The 25,015-nt window shown below is 43.4% G+C and overlaps 1 protein-coding gene across 1 annotated transcript in view; it reads right to left on the bottom strand.

The window, feature by feature from the left end:
* The window catches only part of LOC310878841 (transmembrane protein 132C-like), a gene marked incomplete at both ends in the record, with an annotated part of 240,058 nt that extends 220,408 nt beyond the window's left edge, over positions 1–19,650 (bottom strand). Inside the window, one exon of the mRNA XM_083793256.1 lies at positions 19,590–19,650. Coding sequence (XP_083649382.1) covers positions 19,590–19,650 — 61 coding nt within the window. The remainder of the gene's footprint in view (positions 1–19,589) is intronic.
* Between the last annotated feature and the right edge of the window lie 5,365 nt (positions 19,651–25,015).

Genomic DNA, 25,015 nt, shown 5'->3' with positions numbered 1-25,015 from the left:
AAGCTTTGATCCTTGGTATAAGTCAGCCACGGAGATTACTTATTATCGTACCACGGCCATCAAAGCTTGCGTATATTTCGCCGACCTCCCAGAAAATGAACCGACAATCATGAAACAGACACTTCCATTGTCGGAAATGCCGGTACGATTTAGTGTACCTATACACGTACATGCATATACAGTGTGCGAATGAGAGACACCGAGAGAGCGTTGGTGTGGGCTCGCGCTCGCGCATGCATTAATATGTGACTCCAGACTCCATTGCATGCCCAGCTCCTCTCCTCATTTGCCTCAAATTAGCCTGCAGATGTAATAATAGAACCAACAGAGACAGACCAGATGGCTATATTATGACACCATCATATCTTTTTATGGGTCACTGAGCAGCGGCTGAGCAGTTAGCCCGTTGTATGTAAGCAGCATGCTGGTCATTTCTGGAGCTAAACACTATAGCTGTGAAGGTGAACTCTCCTCTTCCGCACCTGACGCACAGATGGTGTTTACACAGCCCGTCAATTACATGCAGCTGGGACAACCACTGGCATAATCAGCCAATTGGACACTCCATGGTGCGTGCGCGCGCCTGTGTGTGCCTGTGTGTGTCTGTGTGTGTGATTCAATGACCAAGTCCTGATACGTTAACTCGCAATGATACGACACTAACACGTTTGCTGGAAACGACCACGTGGCTAATAGCCATTTAATTAAGCATGATTCGTAATAGAATAGTTGATCAGTATAATATCTTCAGGGAATTAACGGCCCTATATACAATGTCAAGAAATCATGTCGGGAGCTATACAGTATGACGTCTTCAGCGGTCACGGTGAGCCGAGAACGAGCTACCCGTGGGTGTTTTTTTGTGTCAAATAAACAGAATTGGGAGGAGGGTAACTTTCATCTTGTAACCCGGTCTGCTGCTCATATCTGCCGATTTCCATTGCCGTACATGCAGTGCAGTATGTGTACAATATGTGTAGTTCTTTCTTGGATGATATTGAAGATAAAATACTGTCATTTGCACATTGCCGTTTGTATTGTAAATAGTTATTGTCCTATGTTTTGCGTGGCACCGTGACCATGGAGCCAATTAATCGCTGTTCAGTCTCACAAGTGGTTTTGAGTGTGACTTATGAGCGAGTAGAGAGAGCCGAGTAGAGAGAGTAGCGCCATGGCTTTAACACATTTTGTGAAAAAAAAGGCTTCTAAATCCTAAAATCTTTCTGAAAAACCCATGTTTCTATGTCAGTGGTGCTCAACCGTTTTCATGTCAAGGACCCCCAGAATTATCTGCATTTGGCCGCAGACCCCCCATCTGAAAATATGTTGTTCCACGGACCTCCCAGAAGCCAATATTTTAGTTAAAAATGTTCGCTCTGAAATATATATACAAAGATTTGCGCCACATTTTCACGACTTTTCAAAAGAAAAACAGACCTACAAGCTCGTAGCGCGCCACAGCTTGTAGATCTGCTGTTAAATGGGTTAAGGACATCATAGCAAAGGACATCATTATTGACAGTCACCTGGTAGTAATTTAAAATAGGTTCAATAAGAACATCAAAGTATTAACTGACTCATAGGCAAGTGCTGCACTCACTCACTCACTCAGTGAACATGCGTGTACAGTACACACATACAACAACAACAACATTAATCATCAAGTTGTTTCAAGGAAGGACTCAGTGTTTCCAATGCAATGGCAGATATCATATGATGTGACCTGCCTGGGGTGTTCCAACAACATCCCCCCCCCCCTCTTTCTCAACAGCACATCCCTCAATGTTCTTCTTCATTACAATACGTTACAACACCGCGAGCACAACCTCCTGCACCCAATAAAAGGTTCCATTAATTTCCTCAAGGCTAAGAATAGATCGTCTTGCAATCCTGATGCTGCTGCTGCTGAGGCATGGAATGAGCACAATGCAACGTTTGCGCTGGCCTGAATTATCATATAAAGAGGAATAAAGATATAACATCTTTATCCCATTCTGGGCGGGAACCCCTTTTGGTGTCAGCATTATGCTATGCTTTAGCTATTGAAAAATAGCAGATATACAAGCTCATAGCGTGCCACCGAGTGGCGCGCTACGAGCTTGTAGGTCTGCTATTTTAGAAAAATCGAAGATTTAGGGCCGATTCATGCTCCTATTTTAGACCTGAATAAAAGTCGGTTCGGCTCTGTAGAGCCTACAATGTGGCGTCATTTGAGGTTCGAGGGGGTGGGTACCGTCCTAAAGTCGGCTCTTCGGTGCTACTGAACATTTCTGACGAGCCGAAATCATTTCGGCACTACAGCACCGAAACAGCGGTAAAATAGGAGTATGAATCGGCCCATAGAAACATAGCTTTTTCAGAAACTGTCAGGATGTAGAAGACATTCTTAGAATCTGATCCCGGGTCAGAATGGGTTATTATTGCGTGCATCCCCTCATCAGACCACTTGTGCACACAACACAGCTGCATGCCTCAGAGTAAAAGAAAGAATATTATTTATTCCCCCCGCCGCGAGTTATTGAGTCACCACATACATCTCGTTTATGAAGACGCACCGTTATAATTAGTCTACAAAGACCTCACTGATTGAATATTCAGCGGTCCAGATCTGTTGTTCGATACCGAGACAATGTGGGGACGAAAACAAATGAATGCGCAGAGTGAAAGTGCAATTCTTAGTGTTAATATAACTCACACGGTTGTACAAATGGAATCAAATTGGGCCGTTTGGTCCATTTAGTTCCAGTTCCAGTACAAATGGACATTTCGGAACTGCCGTTTGATTGGCCCTGCAGCCAAAACGCTGCGCTGCATACTTTGCAGTTTGCATACGTTTCCAGGGTCTCGTTCATCTAAATGAATTAAAGAAAATCACCACAGCTAATGACACACAATGCGCTTTTGTGAAGCCAACAACACATCCGAGTGTTGGACGTGAAAGTCACACATTGTGCCACTTCACAACATAATGATGTGGGGCATACAATGATGCTTATAAAGCTCCTCAAATAACCGTCAACATCTCCATTTTTATTGTCGTTTGCGGTTATTTAATGTCAAGAAGGAACGGTAGCATCTTCTCACCGGATTGAAGTCAGAGAGCAGTTGTCAAGGCACAGCAGTGGCACACAGTGACATTTAGAGGGGCAGGTGCTCAAGTGAAAAAAAGGGCACCATGTGCAGCGTGTGGAACCGGCCGATTGCCTTAATAGTGTGAGATTTATAGATTTTGGGGCATAATTAATATATTAATCAAGAATTGATCAATGTCAGTTATATCACCATGGTCCACATACTGTACACTGTACATAAATAATAATAATCCAAAAGGGCACATTGCTGTCCAGAGGGAAAAGGGCAGGGGGTGCTCTAGCACCCCTAGTGTCTATCTGTGCACGCCACTGGTGTCACACACACACACAGAACGGCGTAAACATGTGGCAAAGGCCCGGTGTCAGTTGCCATGCATGTCACAGATGTAGCCTTTCCCCCCCCCCCCCCCCCCCCCCCCCCATGTGCCGGCTTCCAAGCCGTGGGAAAGTGAAATTGTGATTACACGCAGAATACATTGTGCAAGCGCAGGAGCTTATATACTTCACAACACATGTCTGACGACCATTGAGAAGCCATGTAATACCACACCTGTGGGGCTATAGATTTAAGCCTCCAATCCCTGCTTTTATCATATACTGTAGCACCGATATAATAGTGCTAGAAAAGAAAAGAGAAAGAAAAACTATAGCCAGTCAGGTATTAATTAATTCTTCCGCCACCAACAGTGTTTCCTATTTTAAATACCCATTCTGGGCGGGAACCCCTTTTGGCGTTTAAAGCATTGCGTTTTGCTTTAGCTATTGAAAAATAGCAAATCTACAAGCTCGTAATGTGGTGCAAATCTTTGAATATATATTCTTTCAGAGAGAACGTTTTTAACTCAAATCTTTGCTTCTGGGGGGAGGTCCCTGGAACGACATATTTCAGATGGGGGGGGGGGGGTCGGTGGCCAATTACATATAATTCTGGGGTCCTTGACATGAAAGAAATTACCACTGACATAGAAACATGAGGTTTTTCAGATTGTTTTTTTACAGGACCCGAGACATGAACGGGATGCAAAATAAAAGAAGCTGCGTGGAGTGGCAGACGATCATCGTCATTTTCTTTCACCCGGAAAAGGCCCTGAGCAAGACCTGAAAGTGAGGAAGGCCCTGAGCAAGACCTGAAAGTGAGGAAGGCCCTGAGCAGCATGAACAGTATTATAATCGAACTCCAACCTCCCCCGACAACAAATCAAACTCAGCTTCTTCTATGCAACGGTTATGTCCGTTCTTCTATAATACGGCAGTTGAATGCTGGACCCTGAAGCCAACCCTGCAGAAGTCTCTTGACGGCTGCTACACACCAGAATGTTGCGTGCACAGTATACATCAATCAGCAAGAGTGTACATCATGTTACCAACAAGATTCTGTATGAGGGATTACTCTGCGTTCTAACTTATTTTCAATGAAAGCAGAGTTCTGCCGTCTGGAGGCGGCAATGGTGGTGGTTGGATTTGGTCTGACGTCCAGCAGCGTCAATGGTAGTTAACTCTCTCCCCCCCCCCCCTCCCCTCAGGTACGTATATATACACATACGTCGACGCTAGGTGGCGTCATATCCCAAAAGTCCGTATAAATATACGTACCCCAACGTAGACTCAGTCTATATAATGGTTGATGCTATACGGAAGCCTTTAACATTGGTCCGGTTCACATAGCAACGCCCCACCGTTCCAACTATGGGATTGCAAATATATTCACTGTGCAAAGCAGTGGAAGGGAGGATTTTCAAACCGTCATAACTCTAGTCATAAATTCTAGGATCGCCGATGTCCTTTGGTGGATTTTCTGCCGTCCACATTTCGGATTTAATTTGTGCCTTTGTTTTACCGCGACGCATGGCGCCATGTTGTAAACGCTTCTGACGAGAGGCGAGGAGTGTGTGCGAGTTCCAATGCTGCGGTGGTGTGTGTGTGTAACAAGAGTGTGTGTGTGTGTGTGTGTGGGGGGGGGGGGGGGGGGGGGGCAAACACCGTCTTCTTAAAGTGAACGTTGTTATGCTGGCCCCTGGAGCTGGGGTTTATGCTAACAGCTATAGCGGTAGAGATAGAGTTAATGTGTTAATATAACTAAACTAAACTCTGGTTTTAGAAAAGCAGCAGGGCGCCTTCTCCTAGCTTTGATTTTTAGAGCAGACATGAAGGCTCTGGTCATCAAAATCCTGCGAGTCCAGCACTCACACTGAGAGGGTTCACGGGGAAGGATGTACAAAAAAAACAGCTCTAAATGTAAATCCAAACTGATGAGCTCACCATAGAGTAAATTAATCAGATTTACACATGAAAGAGATCTGGCCTTATACTTGTACGACAAGAAATTGGAAATAGCACTAATTAGCCTAGGAATGTATCACAGCGTGTGAGGCAGCATGGCGAGGTACAGTATATGCACCTATTTGATGGGAAAGAAAATCATCTCGACATATAGCTACACCGTTTTACACAAAATGATCCGGTATCTGGAGAACATGGTATTAATTAAAGGACAAGTTCACAGAATATAGTCACTAATATACTGTGACATTTACTGTACCACAGCTTACTGGCCCCATCATCTTTTAACAGAAGGAGAGGTCTTTTTACTCGCCTCTTGGGGCTAACACTTGCAGCTAATGATTTCAAACAGGGGTTTAGGGGATTTACAATTAAGGTACTCAACTGAATCCTATTTGGTTGCCATTTCATGGCAGTTTCAGCCAAAAACAGGGTCCGTTGCTCTGTCCATGGAGAGGTAAATATAACTATGTGAAAAGGACATTTATTGTGTGTCTCCGTTTCATCCAACTCTTGAGCCCTAACCACACCAAAGGGTCACCAATGCAACTCCTTGGGTCCAAACGGTTGCAAGGAGTGAACGCCAAAACCGTCTCGACCCTTTGGTGTGGTTTAGGGCCATTGAATTCCATGTGTTGAATCAGTGTGGGTCAACGTGGGTCAACGTGGGTCCACGTGCAACAGGACATAATTATATCACACTGCAGGGACAACGCTAAAACCGCCTTGACCCTTTGGTGTGGTTATAGGGCTTTAAACCATAGCTCGTACAATCATAATTTCCCCCCTGAAAGCCATATGGCTCATGACGCAAGTCACGCAACCCATTCTGTGTTTTCTTCAAAACACAGTTGCCGCTACCAATAACGGAGTCATGTGATCAAATACGTATCGGTCAAATGATTCAGATTGCATTCCGTTGCCTCGCCTCCGGATCTCACATCAGAGAGAGATACAGATTGGTAGTTGCGAGTGGCATCACACACATACATCGTATACACACACAGAGAAACTTTTCAGCCTATATATACACTGTACATCCTCGACAGCTGCAGGTCAGTTTGTGCAGTAATATGAATGCATCGGGTATACAACAAGGGGAAGGGAGGAGACTGAGAGTTCCGACAAGAAAGACCACCTCGGGGCCAGCGGTGATGAGACACGAACGGACCACATCAGCCTCTCTTGCATGTCTCCCTCATCAATTAACGAATAAAAGGCGGCACTCCATCCCATACTACTGTATACCGCCACAGAAAAATGCAGCCATGCGGCCTCTGGAGAGCGCGGAAATGTTGCATTTATGGAGATTTATACATGCACAAGGCAGAGAGAGAAGTTCAATTACCTGCTGGGAAAATGGCTGGAACTCAAGAGTCCCCCCCCCCCAGACCAGCACCAAGAGCCCACACAGAGCTCACTCTCCTGCAGCACGACAAAAATAAGGGGGTTTCGTGGTTCCGTTTAAGCGTTACGTTATACTTTAGCCATTGAAAAAATTGCAGATCTACAAGCTCATAGCGGCCGTTTTTGAAAAATCGTGAAAATGTGGTGCAAATCTTTGAATATATATATTCTTTCAGAGCGAACGTTTATAACAACATATTTTCAGATGGGGGTCGGCAACCAATTACATATATTTTTGGGAAACAGTTTGAGAGCCACTGACAGAAAACTGATTTAGAACTGATGTAGAATCGTTCCCACTGGTCAAACTGGGTTAAATCCATGGATTTTGGCGATGTATCGGCTTCCCTGATATGGGCCTTTTAAGAACTATAATTTATCCTCTATTACTAAGGCACTGAGCCCAGATCTGGCCCTGGGAAGGCCCGAAGCAGCTCAGATATATCGCTTATGTGGAACACAACACATACGCGATGACAGAAGGACGAAAGTGGATACTGTAAGACCAATGTTGGAACCAACTTGGCATATAGATAAGATTATACAAGCACATTATGGGCTACAAATGATCAGATAATCAAAGGAGATTTGATCAGCTATAAAAAAAAAACTCATGTAATGGGGACACAAATGTTAAAGAATTAAGTTAAAAAAGAATGAAACCACAATTTGAAACACATATTTAGCTCTCGTGTGTATAGCCTGTCTCCAGCCTGAATCGTGGTTCATTCATTCATGGTCTGGTGACGCTGCAGAAAAGCAGCGTTTTCTCGGTTGAAAATCGAACCGGCCGGTTTCTGTGTGGAGTTTGCATGTTCTCCCCGTGTCCCCTAGGGTAGGTAGGTACCCTCACAAAAAACATGCAGTAATCCTGGTCTCTAAACTGCCTCCCCCTGGCCAGCCGGGGCGCCTGATGTAGGGGAATGGAACTGGTCGAAATAACGTGTTCCTTCCACGCGCTACGTCCAACCAGGGAAACTCCCCCCTGTCAGGTGTAAAGGAGCAACTTGGACACTCAGGTATGAAGGAAGCATGAGTTCAAGTCCGTTGCTCTTGACAGGTTGGCGGAGGGTGTGTAGAGCCCAGGATCACATTAGATGATTGACACAGGTGAAAAATGGGATAAAGAATATATTTAAGAAAAAAAAGAAAATCTAACCGGCCCAATCGGAATCGGGATGACACGGTATGAACCAATCGCTCCCAAAGAGTCCCACTTTTATTTGGCCAATTTGGAAATTGGAAATACTCAAGTAAAGTACAAATACCTCAAAATTGTTCTTAACCCATTCTGAACGGGAACCCATTTTGGTGTTAGCATCATGTTATGCTTTAGCTATTGAAAAATAGCAGATCTACAAGCTCATAGCGCGCCACCGAGTGGCGCGCTACGAGCTTGTAGGTCTGCTATTTTTGAAAAATCGATGAACGACTGACATTTTTAGAATCTGATCTCAGGTCAGAACGGGTTAATCAGACCAGTGTGTGTGTCCAGCGGAAACATCGTATGAATCTGATCTCAGGTCAGAATGGGTTAAGTATACAGTATACAGTATACTAGGCTACTTGAGTGAAAGTGCTTAGGGTTATTTTTACACCACTGGTGCTCCTATATATACGCCATTAGCCATGGTTTATGACTCTCGTATTCATACGAGAGTCATGAAGAAACTTCACACCGTTTTTTGCGCTCGCTGCATTTACAAGATTTCCGTATATATAAACATTCAGATTTCAAATATAAAGTACTCACAATTTGTCCCACGGGTGTTAGTTAGTTGCAGCTCAAGCGATTAGAATTTCTGCATCCCGCGTTGTTTAATAAAAAGCATTTTTATCCGAGGTGTTATTTTGCCATTGGCTTTCAACTACGCGACCCTATCGGTCGGGAGGAGGGTGGCACTCGGTGTGTTCGATATAGGTACGCTGACCGCCCTGCCAATACAGACTAATAGGCGAGTGCGCTCCCGGTGTGCAACTGTGGATTTCCCAAACGAACCCCGTTTGAAAAAAGTAGCCGGGGAGCTCGGACAAAAATGCTTTTTATTAAACAACGCGGGACGCAGCAATTCTAATCGCTGGCGCTGCTACTAACTAACACCCGTGGGACACTTTGTGAGTACTTTATATTTGAAATCAGAATGTTTATATATACGGAAATATTGTAAATGCAGCGAGCGCAAAAAACAGGGCAAAGTTTCTGCATGACTGTCATGATAATCATCATGGCAGTCATGTTCCAGGGCTAATACGCCATCAGTATGCAACTTGATGACAGTCAAATATAAAAGTACGCTTTAAAAAACCTAAATCTATGTGGGCGTAACGTAACTAGTATAAGGCATATAAGCTAAGTATGAATTTTCTGTTCATCATTGGTATACAAGAAGCACAACACTACAGAGAATCAGTTTTTCCCATTGCTATTGTTCCTGTTTTTGTTTTTTTCTGTTCCTTTTTTTCCCCTTTCTTCTATTATTTGAATCATTAAAAAGGTGGGCATATGTGGGCTGATAATAATCAGCCCAAACCTTTTCAGTCAAACTGTAATTCTGAAAACCTCATTCTGAAATGTACTGTAGCCTACTGTAAATGCTGAGATAAATAAACTAACTAACTAACTAACTAACAGTGCAGCCATCGCAAGTATCACTGATACTTTCATCATTACACATATGAGGAAACGGAAAAGTAAAAAAAAAAAAAAAAGGAAAAGAAGGCAGAGGAAAAGGGAGAGCGCAGGAGATTGATATCAGCTGGGAAAATTAGCGGTGGGGAGGAATGTAGGATCGGAAGATGATAATGATGAAGATCACAGCCAAACTCTAACTGACTAATTTTACACCCATTTTACATTTGAGATCAGCGCGGGTATAGTGACATCATCGGCTGTCCGGTGTGTTGTGGATTGTCTGTGCGGGAGGGAGGTCCACGTGCTTCAATGTTTACATCTGTTCAGTCAGGAGGCATGGATTTAACCCATTCTGACCTGAGATCAGATTCATACGAGGTTTCCCCTGGACACACACTGGTCTGATTAACCCATTCTGACCTGAGATCAGATTCTAAAAATGTCAGTCGTTCTTCGATTTTTCAAAAATAGCAGACCTACAAGCTCGTAGCGCCAACACCAAAATGGGTTCCCGGCCAAAATGGATTGATACGAGCAGAGCAATGCGGAACGGGCTATTTTCCGAATCCGCAGAAGGGGGTCATATTATGCAACGTATAAGCGAGTCTTCCGTGATGTGACTGTGGCGAAAGGGCCCCACCCTCCTCCTTGCAGGGGGGGGGGGGGGGGGGGGGCACGGGATTTTTGAGCTATACGCTGAGATTATTGTATAATAGTGAGCAAGAACAATTTGGAAGGGTTGGGTTTCAGATAACGACAGAACAACAATTTGTGCTCGTGATTATTCTGTTACGTATACGGGCTATACGCAGATTACCTTATCTGACAAATTGTGAATAAAGGACCACTTCACCACTTTTCAACCTACTGTATCTTCATATAATAGGTCCTCACTAATAATCATGAAAAAAATTGTGCAATTTTTTCCTACTCTGTCTGTCTCTCATATAGGAGGGCTGTGGGCAGTTCAGAAACTGTCTTCCAGTGACATCATCGATGGGGAATACAAGCTAATAATAAACTGCAGGCTTTCTAGTCCTGAAAAGTTGCAACGCGAAAATGGAAGCCATCGTTCTCACGATAATGAAAATCTAAACATTCTTTTGTTTAAAAAATAATTTGCCTAATGATGATGTCACTGGAAGACGGTTTCTAAACTGCCCACAGCCCTCCCATGAGACACAGACTGAGTAGGAAAAGATCGTGCCATTTTATCATGATTATTATTGAGGACCTATTATATGAAGATAGGTTGAAAAGTGGTGAAGTGGTCCTTTAAGTACGTTTGACATTGTTTAACCGATAGCTGTAACTAAACTATAAACACACACAACACACATGCACACACGTGCACACACATGCACACACACACACGTGCACAATGCACATTACACTGCATAAATAGTTCACGCCTCACACAGACGACCATTGGAGCTCTAAACAGATGCCCCTCGTCGCACAGATTACAATCTTCTGACAAAATAAAGTCGATTATTACATGGTGGCTTGGTTGAGTGCTTTGATTCTGATCGCTGAATTCAGCGGTGAGTTATGTCTTGATAATGACCGCTCCGCTGTATAACAGACCTCTGCCTAATCAGACCCTCTTGAGCACCAGTTGCGCCCCGCTTGATTTACTGCCGTTTCCAACTGAATCCAACATGACAGCCATGTAAACACACACACACACTAGTGCCACACAATGTCATTTACAGCTAAACATTGCTCTCAATGTTTTTGAAAACATCTGAGCGAGAAATAGACGAAGCAGTATACCCCGAAAATGGATTCCATTTGATCAACTCACTTCCTTGTTTTTCCGACAGCCCTGCAGCTGGCCAGACGCAGCCAGCGCGAAGTTTATGGAATACTTTTTCCGTTGTGTTTTGGGTCAATGTATTCATTTATGTTAGGTAGCCATGTAATAAGAGGTGTCGGTGAATTATCTCCCGACAATGACCACCTAGCCAGATATTATCCCTTACTTTACACATATGATGCTGCTTACTAGGATTGACCGATGCCAGTGGCTCATAATTTTGACCACAGGTGGCCTCATAGCGCCCCACAAATATCTACTGTATCTACAATATCTACTGTTCATTATCCTGGCCGCAGTGGTCACAGTGTACTGAACGCCAAAATAAAACACCGGATATAGCTTGTATTACGCTTGACAAAACATAATGCTCTGCTGTTCCATTATTCTGCAGTTTAGCCAATATTTAGTGGGCAACAAAGTCTTATGCACACCTGAAAGCACACCGTCTGCACTTGCAATACGAACACTTTATTTAAGGGATGCCTGAAGAAGGTCTTTGACCGAAAGGTTGCCAAATAAAGTTTTCGTACATTGCAGACGGTGTGCGGGTCTTTGTGCACTTTTTCTGAAGCAAATATTTAGTAAAATACTTCAAATGCTTAAGAGAATCTCAATCTGTTTATCAGTGTGGATGAAGTGCTGTGTGTCTCAGCTGACTTATTTTTATATAACCATTTAAACACCTACAGTATAAGGATATAGGTTATGGAGGATGGAAATCATATTTTTTTTTATTGGTTGGAGCTCTCAGCAATGTTTACCTCTCTTGGGGCAGTGTAGCTGAAAATTGGTAAGGGAATTGAGTCTTGGTTTGGGAATCACATTTCTAGGTGTGGAATGGTTTCCCCTCAGTTTGCGATACCGAAGTGTCTATCAAGTTTCAAATTAAAATGCACCTGTGTTCTTTCCCTTCCAGTGGAAATACATACAAATAAATAAAGAAAAAGTAGCTATAGTTTTGTTTTGCGTTTAGTTCCATGCCAGCCGTTGTTCTGGGCTGGAAGTATAGGCATTTTATTTTTGTGTGCGTTGTGTTTCATTTGTCTTACTTTATGTTTTCTGACAATGACCCAGGGTGGGATGTCAATCAATGGAAGTAGCTCTGAATTCCCTCAGTTAGTGAGAACTATAGACAACCAGGCAATAAAACAGAGTTGAAAACAATCCAGGGTAACTTGAAGCGACAATGAGAGACAGACAGCCGAGACGGGGACAGAGAAAGAGAGATACCGAGGTAAAGGTAACTGTGTCTCCACAGTATTTGTATGGCGATGTGACCATGGGGTTGCCAGGATAATTTCGGAAGGAGAAGGAGCAACAATTATATGTATGCGAGTGCAATCTGTGCACGGGTGTATAGTGCTAAAGTATGAGATCACTTCCGGGGAGTATCTTTGCATAGGCCTGGCCTGCCATGCACTGTTGTTTTCGTCGACTAAAACTATGACAAAGAATGTCCGTCGACCACCTTTTTTCACTGACGAAAACTAAATGGAAACTAAATGAAAACTAAGCTACGATGACTAAGACTAAGACTAAATATAGTGACAATTGTGTCAACAAATACGAGCTAGACTAGAATGTTAGGAAGGGACTAGTGGACAAGAGATCCAGTATACTGTAAGTCATTTTACACTTGGTTGCCTGCTGAAAATAGCAGACATACAAGCTCACAACGCGTCACGCTGCGACGCGTTGTGAGCTTGTAGATCGGCTATTTTCAGAAAATGTAAAATCAGTCATTATGACGGCATCAAGGACCGACAAATTACATTTTAGTCAACTAAATCAACTGTAGATTTAGTCGACTAAAATCGTATGCTTAGTCGACTAAAACTAGACTAAACACTGCAACATTCCAGGTGACTAAAACTAAATCAAAGCTATTCAAGAGACTACGACTAAAACTAAAAATCAAAATGTGCCGCCAAAAACAACACCGCTGCCATGTTGGAGGGATGCACAAAGAAAAAGTAAAAAAAGCACTCAAAGCAGGACAGGTCGACATTTTTGGTCGTTTGCTTCAGACAGAAAGCACCAGTAGATAAATATAATTTCATGTAACTATCCAAGCAACAGGGACATCATCTCTGAGGCATTGCGTGGGTTAACAGAGACCCTGCTCATACGCATGCTGTACAGTATGCAACGCCTCCCCGTTTTTTTCATGGAATCCAAAGAATGTTCCGCCTAAATATCTATGAATGAGCAAGACTTATGCACAACCTGTACAGCACAGAACGACGAGAAGACAGAGAGGGCTGATCAACCGTCGTAGAAAAGAAAAGGAAAGTCGTAGAAAATGCAAAGAATAACGTTAATTTGGGAAACACTGACGGGAGACACTTTGGCCAACACGTATCCTAGTGAAGACCGCTGGGTCAAATTATTACTTTTGTATCTTTGTTATACAATTGCACCACTCAGTTCACATGGGTGTGATTTTTTTCCTCCCGACTGCCCTGCCGTTTCCGCATTCGACCTGAACCCTAAAACACCTCTTATCCCGTGTCTTGGGCAATGCCAGGGAGACTCATATATACCATATTCACCGACAGCGCGTGTGGAAACCAGACAGAATATAAACAAGGCGATTGACGTGAAGTGACACATGCCCCCTCTCTTTGGAGACAATTCTATTATTTCTCAGGCTTCCTGCGACAAGCTATAATTATGCCAAAAAAAACCTACCACACTCTCCAGTGAAGTCAAACAGTGTGAGGCCAACCCAGTGGGAGATAGAAGCCCTGATAACATAATGCTAGAGTGTAAAAAAGAATTAAACTCACTCTTTTTATTTTACCACACGCACACACACTCTGCTCTGTCTGGACTTTCTGATTTTCCTTTTGCTTTGGATTGAGCGTTCTGTTAGTTATGCTAATGTCTCCATACCTGCCCAGCTGGATATGCCTGAGACATTGTTTGTCCACGGAGATTTGTACTCTGTGTGCGTGTGTGCGTGTGTGTGTGCCGAAAGCATACCTATGTGTCAAAGACTGTGACTAATATTACACACAAGCTTTCATGTGATGACTGTATGTATGCATGTTTGAGAGTGGATCTTCCCGTTCCGGCCATGGGCAAAAGTCTGCAGCGTTCCCCAAGCTCCGGCTCCTCTCTTCCCAGAGAGAAGAAAGGAAACGGGGATGTTTCATCTTGATGTCGGGACTCTTGATGTCGGGAACGTAATGCTCCGTTCCCCTTTCTTCCCCGCCAGTTATCTGATCACATTGAAATGTCTCGTGAAACTAAACTTTTCACCAAATATTCGCCGGCTATTAATGACGTCCCCGCAGGGAAAAGGACGATAAGGGTTCAGAATGATACTTTGCCGTTGTTGAACTTTCAAATAATATTAGAACAATATGAGGATACTAATAAACGGACCTTAGGCTGGCCCAAATATCACGGTTACAAAGCCACAGCTTTCCCTCCTGCACGCACACACACACTTTTGGACCATATTATCAAATTGTCAAGCAGGAGAAACACTATCTTGATACACGGGCGGGCAGCCAATATTTGTGGTTGACTGTCCATGAACTCATACTGTATGGAAATATTCTGTGTTACTAAACAATTGCATTAACAGGCTGCCATCAAAAGCACGCACACACACACACACACACACACACACACACACACACACACCCCCACCCCCACGCACACCCCCACCCACCCCTGTGCATTTATAGATATAGTTTTGGTCTTTTGAACCATATTTTTCAAATTGTCAAGCGAGAGAGAGAAACAATATCTACATTGGGCTATAGCCAATATTTGTGCGTGTGATTGTCTGCATGAACTCTGTGAACTCGGCGGTATGTGTGAAAGTATTCCGTGTAACTGAAACAATTGCATTAACAGGCTGTCATCAAAAGGAGGACCGTACCGCCGCCCACACATGTACGCTGGCCTAGCGTCTCTCCTGGGGATGCAACTGTCACAAAGGTTGGCTGCCTGTGTGAATGCAATCTTAAGCCATTTAGACCCCGAGGACGATTCTATACAAATGCCTTCTAAATAGACAGTTTTCTGAAAAACCTCAGTTTTTCTATGTCAGTGGTTCTCAAACATTTTCATGTCAAGGATCTCCAGAAATATATGTAATCGGCCGCCGACCTCCATCTGAAAACATGTTGTTCCAGGGACCCCCCCCCCCCCCCAGAAGCAAAGATTTGAGTTAAAAATGTTCACTCTGAGAGAATATATACGTATATTCAAAGATTTGCGCCACATTGTCACGATCTCTCAAAAATAGCAGACCTACAAGCTCGTAGCGCGGCACTCGGTGCCGCGCTATGAGCTTGTAGATCTGCTATCTTTCAATAGCTAAAGTGTGACATAATACTCAAAACACCAAAAGGGGGTTCCCGTACAGAATGGGTTAAGCCAGAGTTATACTTTGTTGCACAGGGTGCTGTGCACCGACAATAGCTGGTCTACAGTCACAGCAGCATGACACCTTGTGAGCCGAGCTTGAAGATCACTTATTATTATGTGTGTGCGACACCCGTATATTATACACAACTATACGCATCACTCAGGATTAAATAAAGTCTCAAAGGGTTTTTACAGGGCAGTTGTGTAAATGCCTATATGATGTGTAAAACTAGTTTACTAAACTACTAGTATAGTAAACTAGCTGCACTATACTGCAACTATACTGCATGACAAGACTGACAATGGATTCCATTTACACGTATACTGCCTTGTTTTATGACTCTGGTCAACTATAGGCTTACTATTATATTATGTCCTGCATGTGGACAACCCATATAGAGCAGTGGTTTTTTCAACCATGGTCCATGAGGGGGTTCTCCAGGTGGTCCCCAAATGGACCCTTTTATAGATCTTTAACTATTGAGAGCGTAAAATTGAACCAAAATGGACCCTTCGCTCTCGAGAGTTAAATTATTGTTAAACAACTGCGTTACTTAAAGCCGCTATAAAGCAATAATGTCAACATTTTAATGACTTTTTCGGTCTTCAGACAGCCAGCACTGTAGAACGCTCCCCCAAAGAAGTGTAGTCTCTGTGACACATCTAGGGGCCACAATCTGCATTCAAAGATGTTCCTAGAAGCTTTGTCATTGTCTGCTTCCTGATTGGTTAGTCATTGCGACCGGGTTTTGTTCGACCAATGACAAAGCTTCTAGGGTCATCTTTGAATGCAGATTGCGGCCCCTAGATGTGTCACAGAGGGGGAGCGTTCTACCCATTGCTGGCTGTCTGAATACAAAAAAGAAAAGAAAAAAGAAAATGCCATTAAAATGTTGACATATTATTGCTTAGTCTACACAATTAGAGAATGTAGAAGAATTGTTCTTTTTGATCAACGTTTGCCTGTTTTGGGTTCCGACTCATCTCTTCCAATGGCGGTCCGTTCGTGGCGCACATGCAGAATAAATAACGGTGGCCTTGATGTGAAAAGGGTTGAATGAAAACCACTGATATGGAGAAACAGTGACGGAGTCGGGGAGTTCATATACTGTATACTGTATATATGGGGAAGTCCTACAAAGTCAGGTTATTCCACAAGCTCCTAGCTTATTCTTTAAGAAGAATGATAAGGCCCGCTGACCCCCTCCCCACAATGGAACCATGGAGAAGTCTCAGAACCATCTGGTGTAATATCCCCCGAGACTCAGCTCACTGGTTGGTATAGAATCAAAGCGGAGACCTTACAGTCTGAGTGGAAGTGGAGCTTTGTTTGTGTGTGTGCGTGCGCGTGCGTGCGTGCGTGCGTGCGTGCAGACGTGCGCGCATAGGCTGCAGTCTACACTGGACATACATGGGAGTGCAGTCCGATACACACTGGTGCACACATATCTCATGGTCAATCTGAGTCCACCCTTCTTTTCCATGTCAACGTATCGTATCATAATAGTGGCTTCAGAGATCCATCCTTCTATTCAAATTCATGAACATGTGCCTGTCTGTCTGTCTGTCTGTGTATACCTGTCTGTCTGTGTACCTGTCTGTCTGTCTGTCTGTCTGGCCAAATTGTCTAATAATATAAGAAAGAGACAATAATTGTGAGGGAATCTAGTGCATTGGTTCTCAAACTTTTTCACGTCAAGGACCCCCACATTTTAAAATAGAAAAGGAGAGGTCGCACAGCTCGTATTAGGTCACGACGCCAAAAAATACTTTTTTATTGGGTTTCCAACGTTTCGACAAACAAATTGCCTTCCTTTCCTTCAGGGGAATCATAAACCCTGAAGAAGGCAATTCCTTTGTCGACAAACAAATGTTGCGAGACCTCTCCTTTCCATTTGAAAGTGTGTCTCCCGTGGCGCTGCTATACCTTTTGGTTTGCTTTGAAGGACCCCCAAATTGACACTAATTAGCCCACAGGAAAATATATGCCATGGGGACCCCCCCCATGAGAAGATTTTAGCAGTGATTCAATGTTAATTTAGCTCTGAGTGTGTACAAAATGGAACCAAACAGGAATGTTTGTGTGTGTGTGTGTGTGTGTGTGTGTGTGTGTGTGTGTGTGTGTAGGCGGATGGTAAATTGGACATTAAAGCCGCTGGAGTCGGTGTGCGGTCCGACTGGATGGATCTTAATGATCTATGCCAGCGATCAGGATTACAGTTAAAGCGGGTGGTGCCTGATACAACAACTGCTGCGCTCAACAACAGCATCATCATAGATCCGCGTGTCTGTGCATGTGCGACCTACGAGCAGGACGGTGCGCATGACCATGAACTGTCAATCAAATCCGCGACCGCAAGAGCCACCATTCTAGGAATGAAGAGATCAGAAAGTGCACAACACTGGACCAGTCTGAGGCTACAGGGAAAACTGGCTCTTCTTCCCTTTGCAAACCACTCATGATCACACTCTGTACTGTCAAATAACACCATAGGTTAGGACATTCTTATTTTCACTATTAAAGCCTGTTTGCAGGTGTTGCCGACCAAGTTCAACTTGGCAACCTGGTACCCATCAGCACACGACCCTGCATCCTACATCCAGTACCACATGACAAAGAAACAGTCGCACACATCTTAAATGGTTGCAGCCACTATAAAGGACTGTACATTGCCAGACATGACCATCTGGTGGACCTGGTCTCAGACAAGATCAGAGGAGTACAGTACAGGACAACAAGAATGTATAAACACAGCACTGTAAAATAGACTGGTTTGATCACAATGACACGCATGTCAATTCACTACAAGATATTCCAAATACCCCAGATATTGTGTTCATCAATTAAATTAGAAAAACTGTCACTATATTTGAAATAGGCTGCCCATTTGATTTGTATATGGACACTTGTTTTACATCCAAAACGTATGAAATATCAGCTTCTGGTGGAGCGTATTATGGCCTTGGGATATAACTGTCAACTTATTATCCTTGTATTTGGAAGGCTGGGCCATGTCCATAAACTTGTGATCTGGGGTCTGCAAATGGGTGGATTGCTAAAGACAAATGCAAAAAAGTTGGCTAAATACTGTTCTGTCTCAGCTATTATGGGCAGTCTGTCTGTCTGGAGAAGGCGTTGTTTCATGTATCCCGCTTAAAAAACCCCAAACAAACATATTGTCTAGCAGTGTCAAGTAATAGTACGTCATCAATGTGCTAGATATATATTTTTCTTTTCCCTCTGTGTTAAGCATGTGCAGCAGTTATATCTGGTTGGACCATATAATGTAACCTAATTCTGATCAGTGTTTGGGTCTATTGTATTGCGCCTCTTGTGCAGATCCAAATAAAATAATTCAAATGTGTGTGTGTGTGTGTGTGTGTGTGTGTGTGTGTGTGTGTGTGTGTGTGTGTGTGGTTACAGACCCATAACAGTTCCATTTGGTTCCAAACTATCATTTAGCAATATGGGGACCCCCTGGAACTCCCTCAAGGACCCCTGGGGGTCCCCGGACCCCACTTTGGGAACCACTGATCTAGTGGACCATGGCCTAATGCATCAAACTGGTAATTAAAATGAAAACCAGTTATCTGCTCTATGTTTTAAGTCTAATGTTGCTCCCGCTGAGCCACCCATGACACCATGTTTCATCCTTCCTAATGCCAATGTCACGTTTATTCCGTCACATCTTGCAACATCTTATAAATCCAATCTTGCCTCAGATCAAAACAAATATTAAATGTAGATTACATTGCAACTAAATAAAAGAAAGCATATCTTGATTTGGAAATGCAGACGTTCCCTGCAGCCATTCTCCATGCATCATCATGCCAGTGCTGAACTTTTGCACAGTATAACATAAGCCGTGTTAATGTATTCGTAACTCCTATATAGACCGAGACTCCGAGAGCGTTATTATAAAGTAACAGTTGTACACTCTTAAATTAGCACTTTGTTTTAGGCACTCACCTCTGCACACTAGGAGCAAAGCGAGCCCCGTGATCCACGGCACTGACCGACGAAGACTCATCTTTCCTACCATGTATCCCCAAAGTTGATCCGATGGAGAGAGAGAGAGAGAAGTGCGCCGTTACGTGCGGCGGCTCCAACCGCTAGAGATATTCCTTTGGTGTAGAGAGACCGTCACAACTCAGCCTACATATAGGATTTATTCTCTCGCATGTGTTCCGTCTATAGGACAAAAGTGTTGCATTCCGTCACCCTATACGACCATCACATACATTAAAAGGGAAGAATGGATCACTACAGTCGCTATAGTTACGACCAATTGGTTCCACGCGGAAAAAAGAGGAGATGCGATGCGATGTGGACATGAAGAAAAGAAAGAAGAAAAAAAAAACATGTCCCGGTTACGTTTGTTTCACACCAACAATGGCTAAACTAATGAACTTTGAGCATTCGTTTGGGGCTTATTAGTCTACCATTGAGCCTGCACGGTGCGTTTCCAGCTCAGCCAGGGATGAAAACAGGTGCTCATTGGTTGTTGCGCAGGAGACACGTTGCCTATCTCGTATCAGTCATCAACCACAAAACGATAGTTTCGAGTTAGATCGGTCCAAGTGCGCGTTGGTGTATATTCTTATTAAGACCCTCAGCTCAGAGGTCCATACAGGAGTCATAATAATAAGAAGAAGAAGAAAACAATGTGCTGCCAATTATCATCCGTTAAATATATCCATTACGACTATTTAGAGTAAAGAAAACTATAGTCTCCTCCGCTCCCCCCTTAAGTCTTTTCACGCAGTTAAATTATCCGGTAAATTAGCTTGTAAACCATTCATCTTGATCATACAAAAGTATAACCTATACCTACCTACACTACGACGTACGGGCTATATAGTCACTTCAAATCCGATTATGGCATCAAAACCACTGCTTCTGTTGTGATTAGACTTTGAACGAAGAACAAAAGTAAGTCCAAGCTGTTGTAGAGCAGTTTCTATACATTTCCCTTGAAACTGTGTGAATGCGCCGCAGCTTAATTTATTGTTCCCGGAGTCATGAGTTTTTCCACGGTCTAGAGATAAATCAACTGCGGGTAATGATATGACAAGTCTCATATGTTGCAACATTTTAAGAAATAGTCCCATGCAACTTTTCACGCCCCGCACGAAGAGCCAAATCTCAGGTGAATAAAGTATTGTGCTGCTGCGGCTATACGTCGCTCACATCCAGGACTATAGTGGGCGTGAGGGTTGAAATAAATTGTGCACTGGATCGGCACATTAGGGGGTTTGCGGGCTTCACGTCAGCAATTGCAATCCCGAGCTCTTTGCCATATAGGTTAAAACAATAAGACATAATTTAATATAGGATAGGAAATACTTCACTGCGCCATGATTTCAATTATAACAATTTGAACATTGTGACAACAGTCTGAGGCAACAGTATAGCCGCAATTTTTTAGAGTTGCGAATTGCGGCGAAGGCAACAGATGCTCCTATCCACATAGCACGACTGCTGCAGGCTTATATAGGCTACAAGTATGTATAAGTGGCAAGTGCCATCCATGAACATTTGCCAAACTGCAGAATAACAGCTTGCCCATGGAATTAAAGTGAATGACAACAAAGACCTTAAAGTAAATTGGTTCTCAGGCTATTGCCGCAAACGAAATTATTTATAAATTAAGTTGTTTCCACTGTGCCTTTGCTTTTCATCATGGAATAAAGCTTGGTGCACAAGTCTTTATGCATGAATGTATCTATATGTCATTGCCTACTATAGCCTATAGAGTCTAGGCTTAGTAATAAACCCATTTGGATTTCGATAACTCAGAAAGAAAACATTCCAGGATGCCTCTAAAGACTTTGAACAAGCGTGTGCGTGCATCTTTATCTTATCTTGCAGGGATGGCTATGAAATACAAACCTAAAGTGTTTGAAACTGAAATGCATCAATATAACAAATGTCCATTATAAAATAAAACATGTGAAAACTGAAAAAGCAGACGTATAGAATACGTATTTACAGGTTTAAGACGAGCTGTGGATGAAACATTGGCCTTCTGCCACCAGCCTTAAATTAGGAAAGTCCCCTGGACATTTGTGTTATCCGACTAAAGTATTCAATCAATCAATCAGTGATTCGTAGCCTATACCTATACTGCAAAAAGGCTATAGCCTACCATGACAATTCCAGAAGGGAAAACAAATCCAGCCTTATAGCATTGCAACGAGCAAAACGCACGGAATTGAATGAGAGTCAGTCTAAAAAAAAAACCCAAAACAGCTAAATTAAGCACAATGTAAATTCAATTCAATTCAAATTCAAAAACACAAATAAAACGCCATCAATCATGGAGCACGGCTGCACGTACGTATACAGTATACGCTGCACTTCAGCAGAATCAAAAACAACGGGCCATGAGGGAAGAGCAAACCGCGTGACAGCAGACAGACAGACAGACAGACAGACAGACAGACAGACAGACACCCCCCCCCCCCCCCCCTACCTACACACACACAAACCCAACAAAATGTCATGTAAACCCAAGCCTATAGACATCACGGTTGAGTAGCGCAGAGACACAGCCATGCATGATGCAGGCAACCCTCAGCGACAGTCAGTCAGTCACTTCAGCACCACGGACAGCAGCCAGCCAGCCGCAGTGCACAGCAGCAGCTGCTGAGTGGGGTACATTTTTACAGATTGACAGGTAATTCTGCACCATGTCTGTTGCAGACAAATAAACAAATAAACTTAATAGCAACACAAAAACAGCGGACACCACACACACACACACACACACACACACACACACACACACACACACACACACAGTGAGTGTCCAGAATACAATCAGTCCGGCACGGTAATAACTTACCCTTTGATGGTCGCATTTACTTGAAAACTGTCCATCCTCTCTGCCTTTTTTTTGTGGGTTGATGGCGAGGTTATTGCATGCAACTGGTCCTTTGTTGCTTTAGCTTTATATGCTAATATGATGCCATCCTTCTCGGTGGATATTCTCGAGTTTTCTCCACGGAAACAGTGGACACATTATTGTAGGTCAGGACGACAGTGTACACACTTCCTTTCAGTTATTTCTTGAGGAGTTGGGGGGGGGGGGGGGGGGGGGGTGATCCAATTAGTTCCAAGTATGCACCATAGCTGTCCATTAAACTTGAATTAAAGGCAGGCATTGTAGATATATAGAGCATCAGGGAGTTGGCCACTACGTTTAAGCAAATACATCTTTGGGCCCAGGACCAGTGCACTTTCTTATCCAAAAACAATGCAGTAGGCCTAGCCTAGCCTATAGGCTAAGCTATTTTTGCTTCCCGTTTGGTCGAATTGAGGATAGGCTGCACTGCATTTCAAGCAGTCTCAGCTGCAACAAATCAAGCTCTGCATGGGTGGGTCTTCTTAAGACAATTAAACCCAACTTTACAATGTATTATATGTGATGCCTAATTGCGAACGCAGTTAACACTAACTATAGAAGCTGGCCTAAACTGTCTGTCTGTCTGTGTCGAGGCAGTCAGGGAACCCGGATGCAGACAGATCAGACAAGGAAACGTGGTATGATGCAAAAAAATCCAGAGTATTTATTCACTCCAAAACGCAGAACTTCTTCCTAAACGTTCAAGGCAAAAGATTTACTCAAGTCCAAAAAATATAAAGTCCCAGTTTCCAAAGCAGAAAATATACTTAAGGTCTTCAGTTGGAGCTGCATGGAGAGGTGGTCAGGCTGGCATGCAGGCACTGAGGAAGGAGACCAACAATTAGGAGCAGGTCAGTAGAGGAACGGAATATGTTCTTACGTCTTAGAAGATATAACTGACCTATAGTACAAAAGCACGGAGGTGTGCACTGGCCGAAGAGGAACTATCACTGAGGTGATTGCCAGATGGGGACCAGCCAGGTAATCCCAGGACACACCTCCCCTAACAGGTAGAATGCAGCTCCAACCTAAAGGACGTAGAAATACAAAGTTAGAACAGACAGACATTCAAGCTGCCATGACAGTCTGTGTCACACACACACACACACACACACACACACACACACACACACACACACACACACACACACACACACACACACACACACACACACACACACACACACACACACACACACACACACACACACACACACACACACACACACTTAAAAATAATAATAAAAAAAAAAAACTTAAAGAAAACTTAACTTAAAAAAGTACGTCATTTATTCTAATTGTTATTGCAATTTACGAGCTGCGTTCGCTTCCCGCGTTCGCACGTCTTACTTGTAATATATAGCCCCAGGCAATGTCATTGCCTATCAGCAGAATATTCTGATAATATATATATATATTTTTTTACAACTCCTTTCCCCAAAGTGCTTTACAATCATTTATGCTTCACTTCACGCATTCACATTGTCAGCACTGTCTGCAGCGAGTCAGCCAAACGTAAGCCTATAATTATGGACATGCTCTACTCTCGTCAGAAGCTACTTTCTTTCAGCGCTGTTGTTGACTGTTGTTCTCAAGAACACTTAATTGTCAATTGACAACGCCAGGGGGAGCGGATAACCAACCGGACCTCCTGCTAAGTCACTCATCATTACGCGGCCTCTTCTGGTCAATTCTTCTCTACCACTGTGCACTGTCTCTACTTCAATTCTCAGCTATAGTTCCTTTCAATCTGAATTCTTGTTTACAGTCGCTAATATATAACCTGTTGAGCTGCCCTGGATAGCTCAAGAGAACCAACAGTGCCCCCTGTTGGGAACAAACGGCTGACATGAGACTCCTGGCTGTCTCAGAATCAGAAGAGAAAGTGTGGTATTAAATCTCAACAAACGTAATTACCTTTCGCGCATGCACACAGTACTGCTGTGAAAGTGCAAGTTGACCAATTAAAGCACCTGCTTCTCTCTCTCTCTCTCTCTCTCTCTCTCTCTCTCTCTCTCTCTCTCTCTCTCTCTCTCTCTCTCTCAGCAAGTGGGACATGTGCACTGCACGCCATGTCCATCACCTCCATCACCAACAGTGCCTCTGGCAGCAGTGCATGCATGTCCTCCGTGCAGCAGCCGAACCTTCTTCAAAATGCATCAAAGGAAATTATGGTCCAGTTCTACACGGCCATCATGGAGTCGTCATCGCACCTTATACGTCTCCACTCCAGCTTCAAATTCACATTGTCACGTAAGAGGGTTTAAAAGAGCATGGGTGAACGTTTTTACACACACATTGTAGTTATAGGCTTACATGGGGGGGGGGGGGGGGGGATCACACATTAGAACAAAGTGTCCTATACAGTACAGAGATTCAGAGATGTGCAGATAAAAGACATCAAGCTAATATGTATGAAATGTATGGAAACGCAAGTGTATTCACAGTTCACATATATACCTAAATGACAGTATAGGCTACCAATGCA

This window comes from Protomyctophum parallelum (assembly GCF_964188405.1).
Source record: "Protomyctophum parallelum genome assembly, chromosome: 21".
NCBI lineage: Eukaryota > Metazoa > Chordata > Actinopteri > Myctophiformes > Myctophidae > Protomyctophum > Protomyctophum parallelum.
Note: the sequence above shows the minus strand (reverse complement) of the source record. Positions and strands in the feature narration are given on the sequence as shown.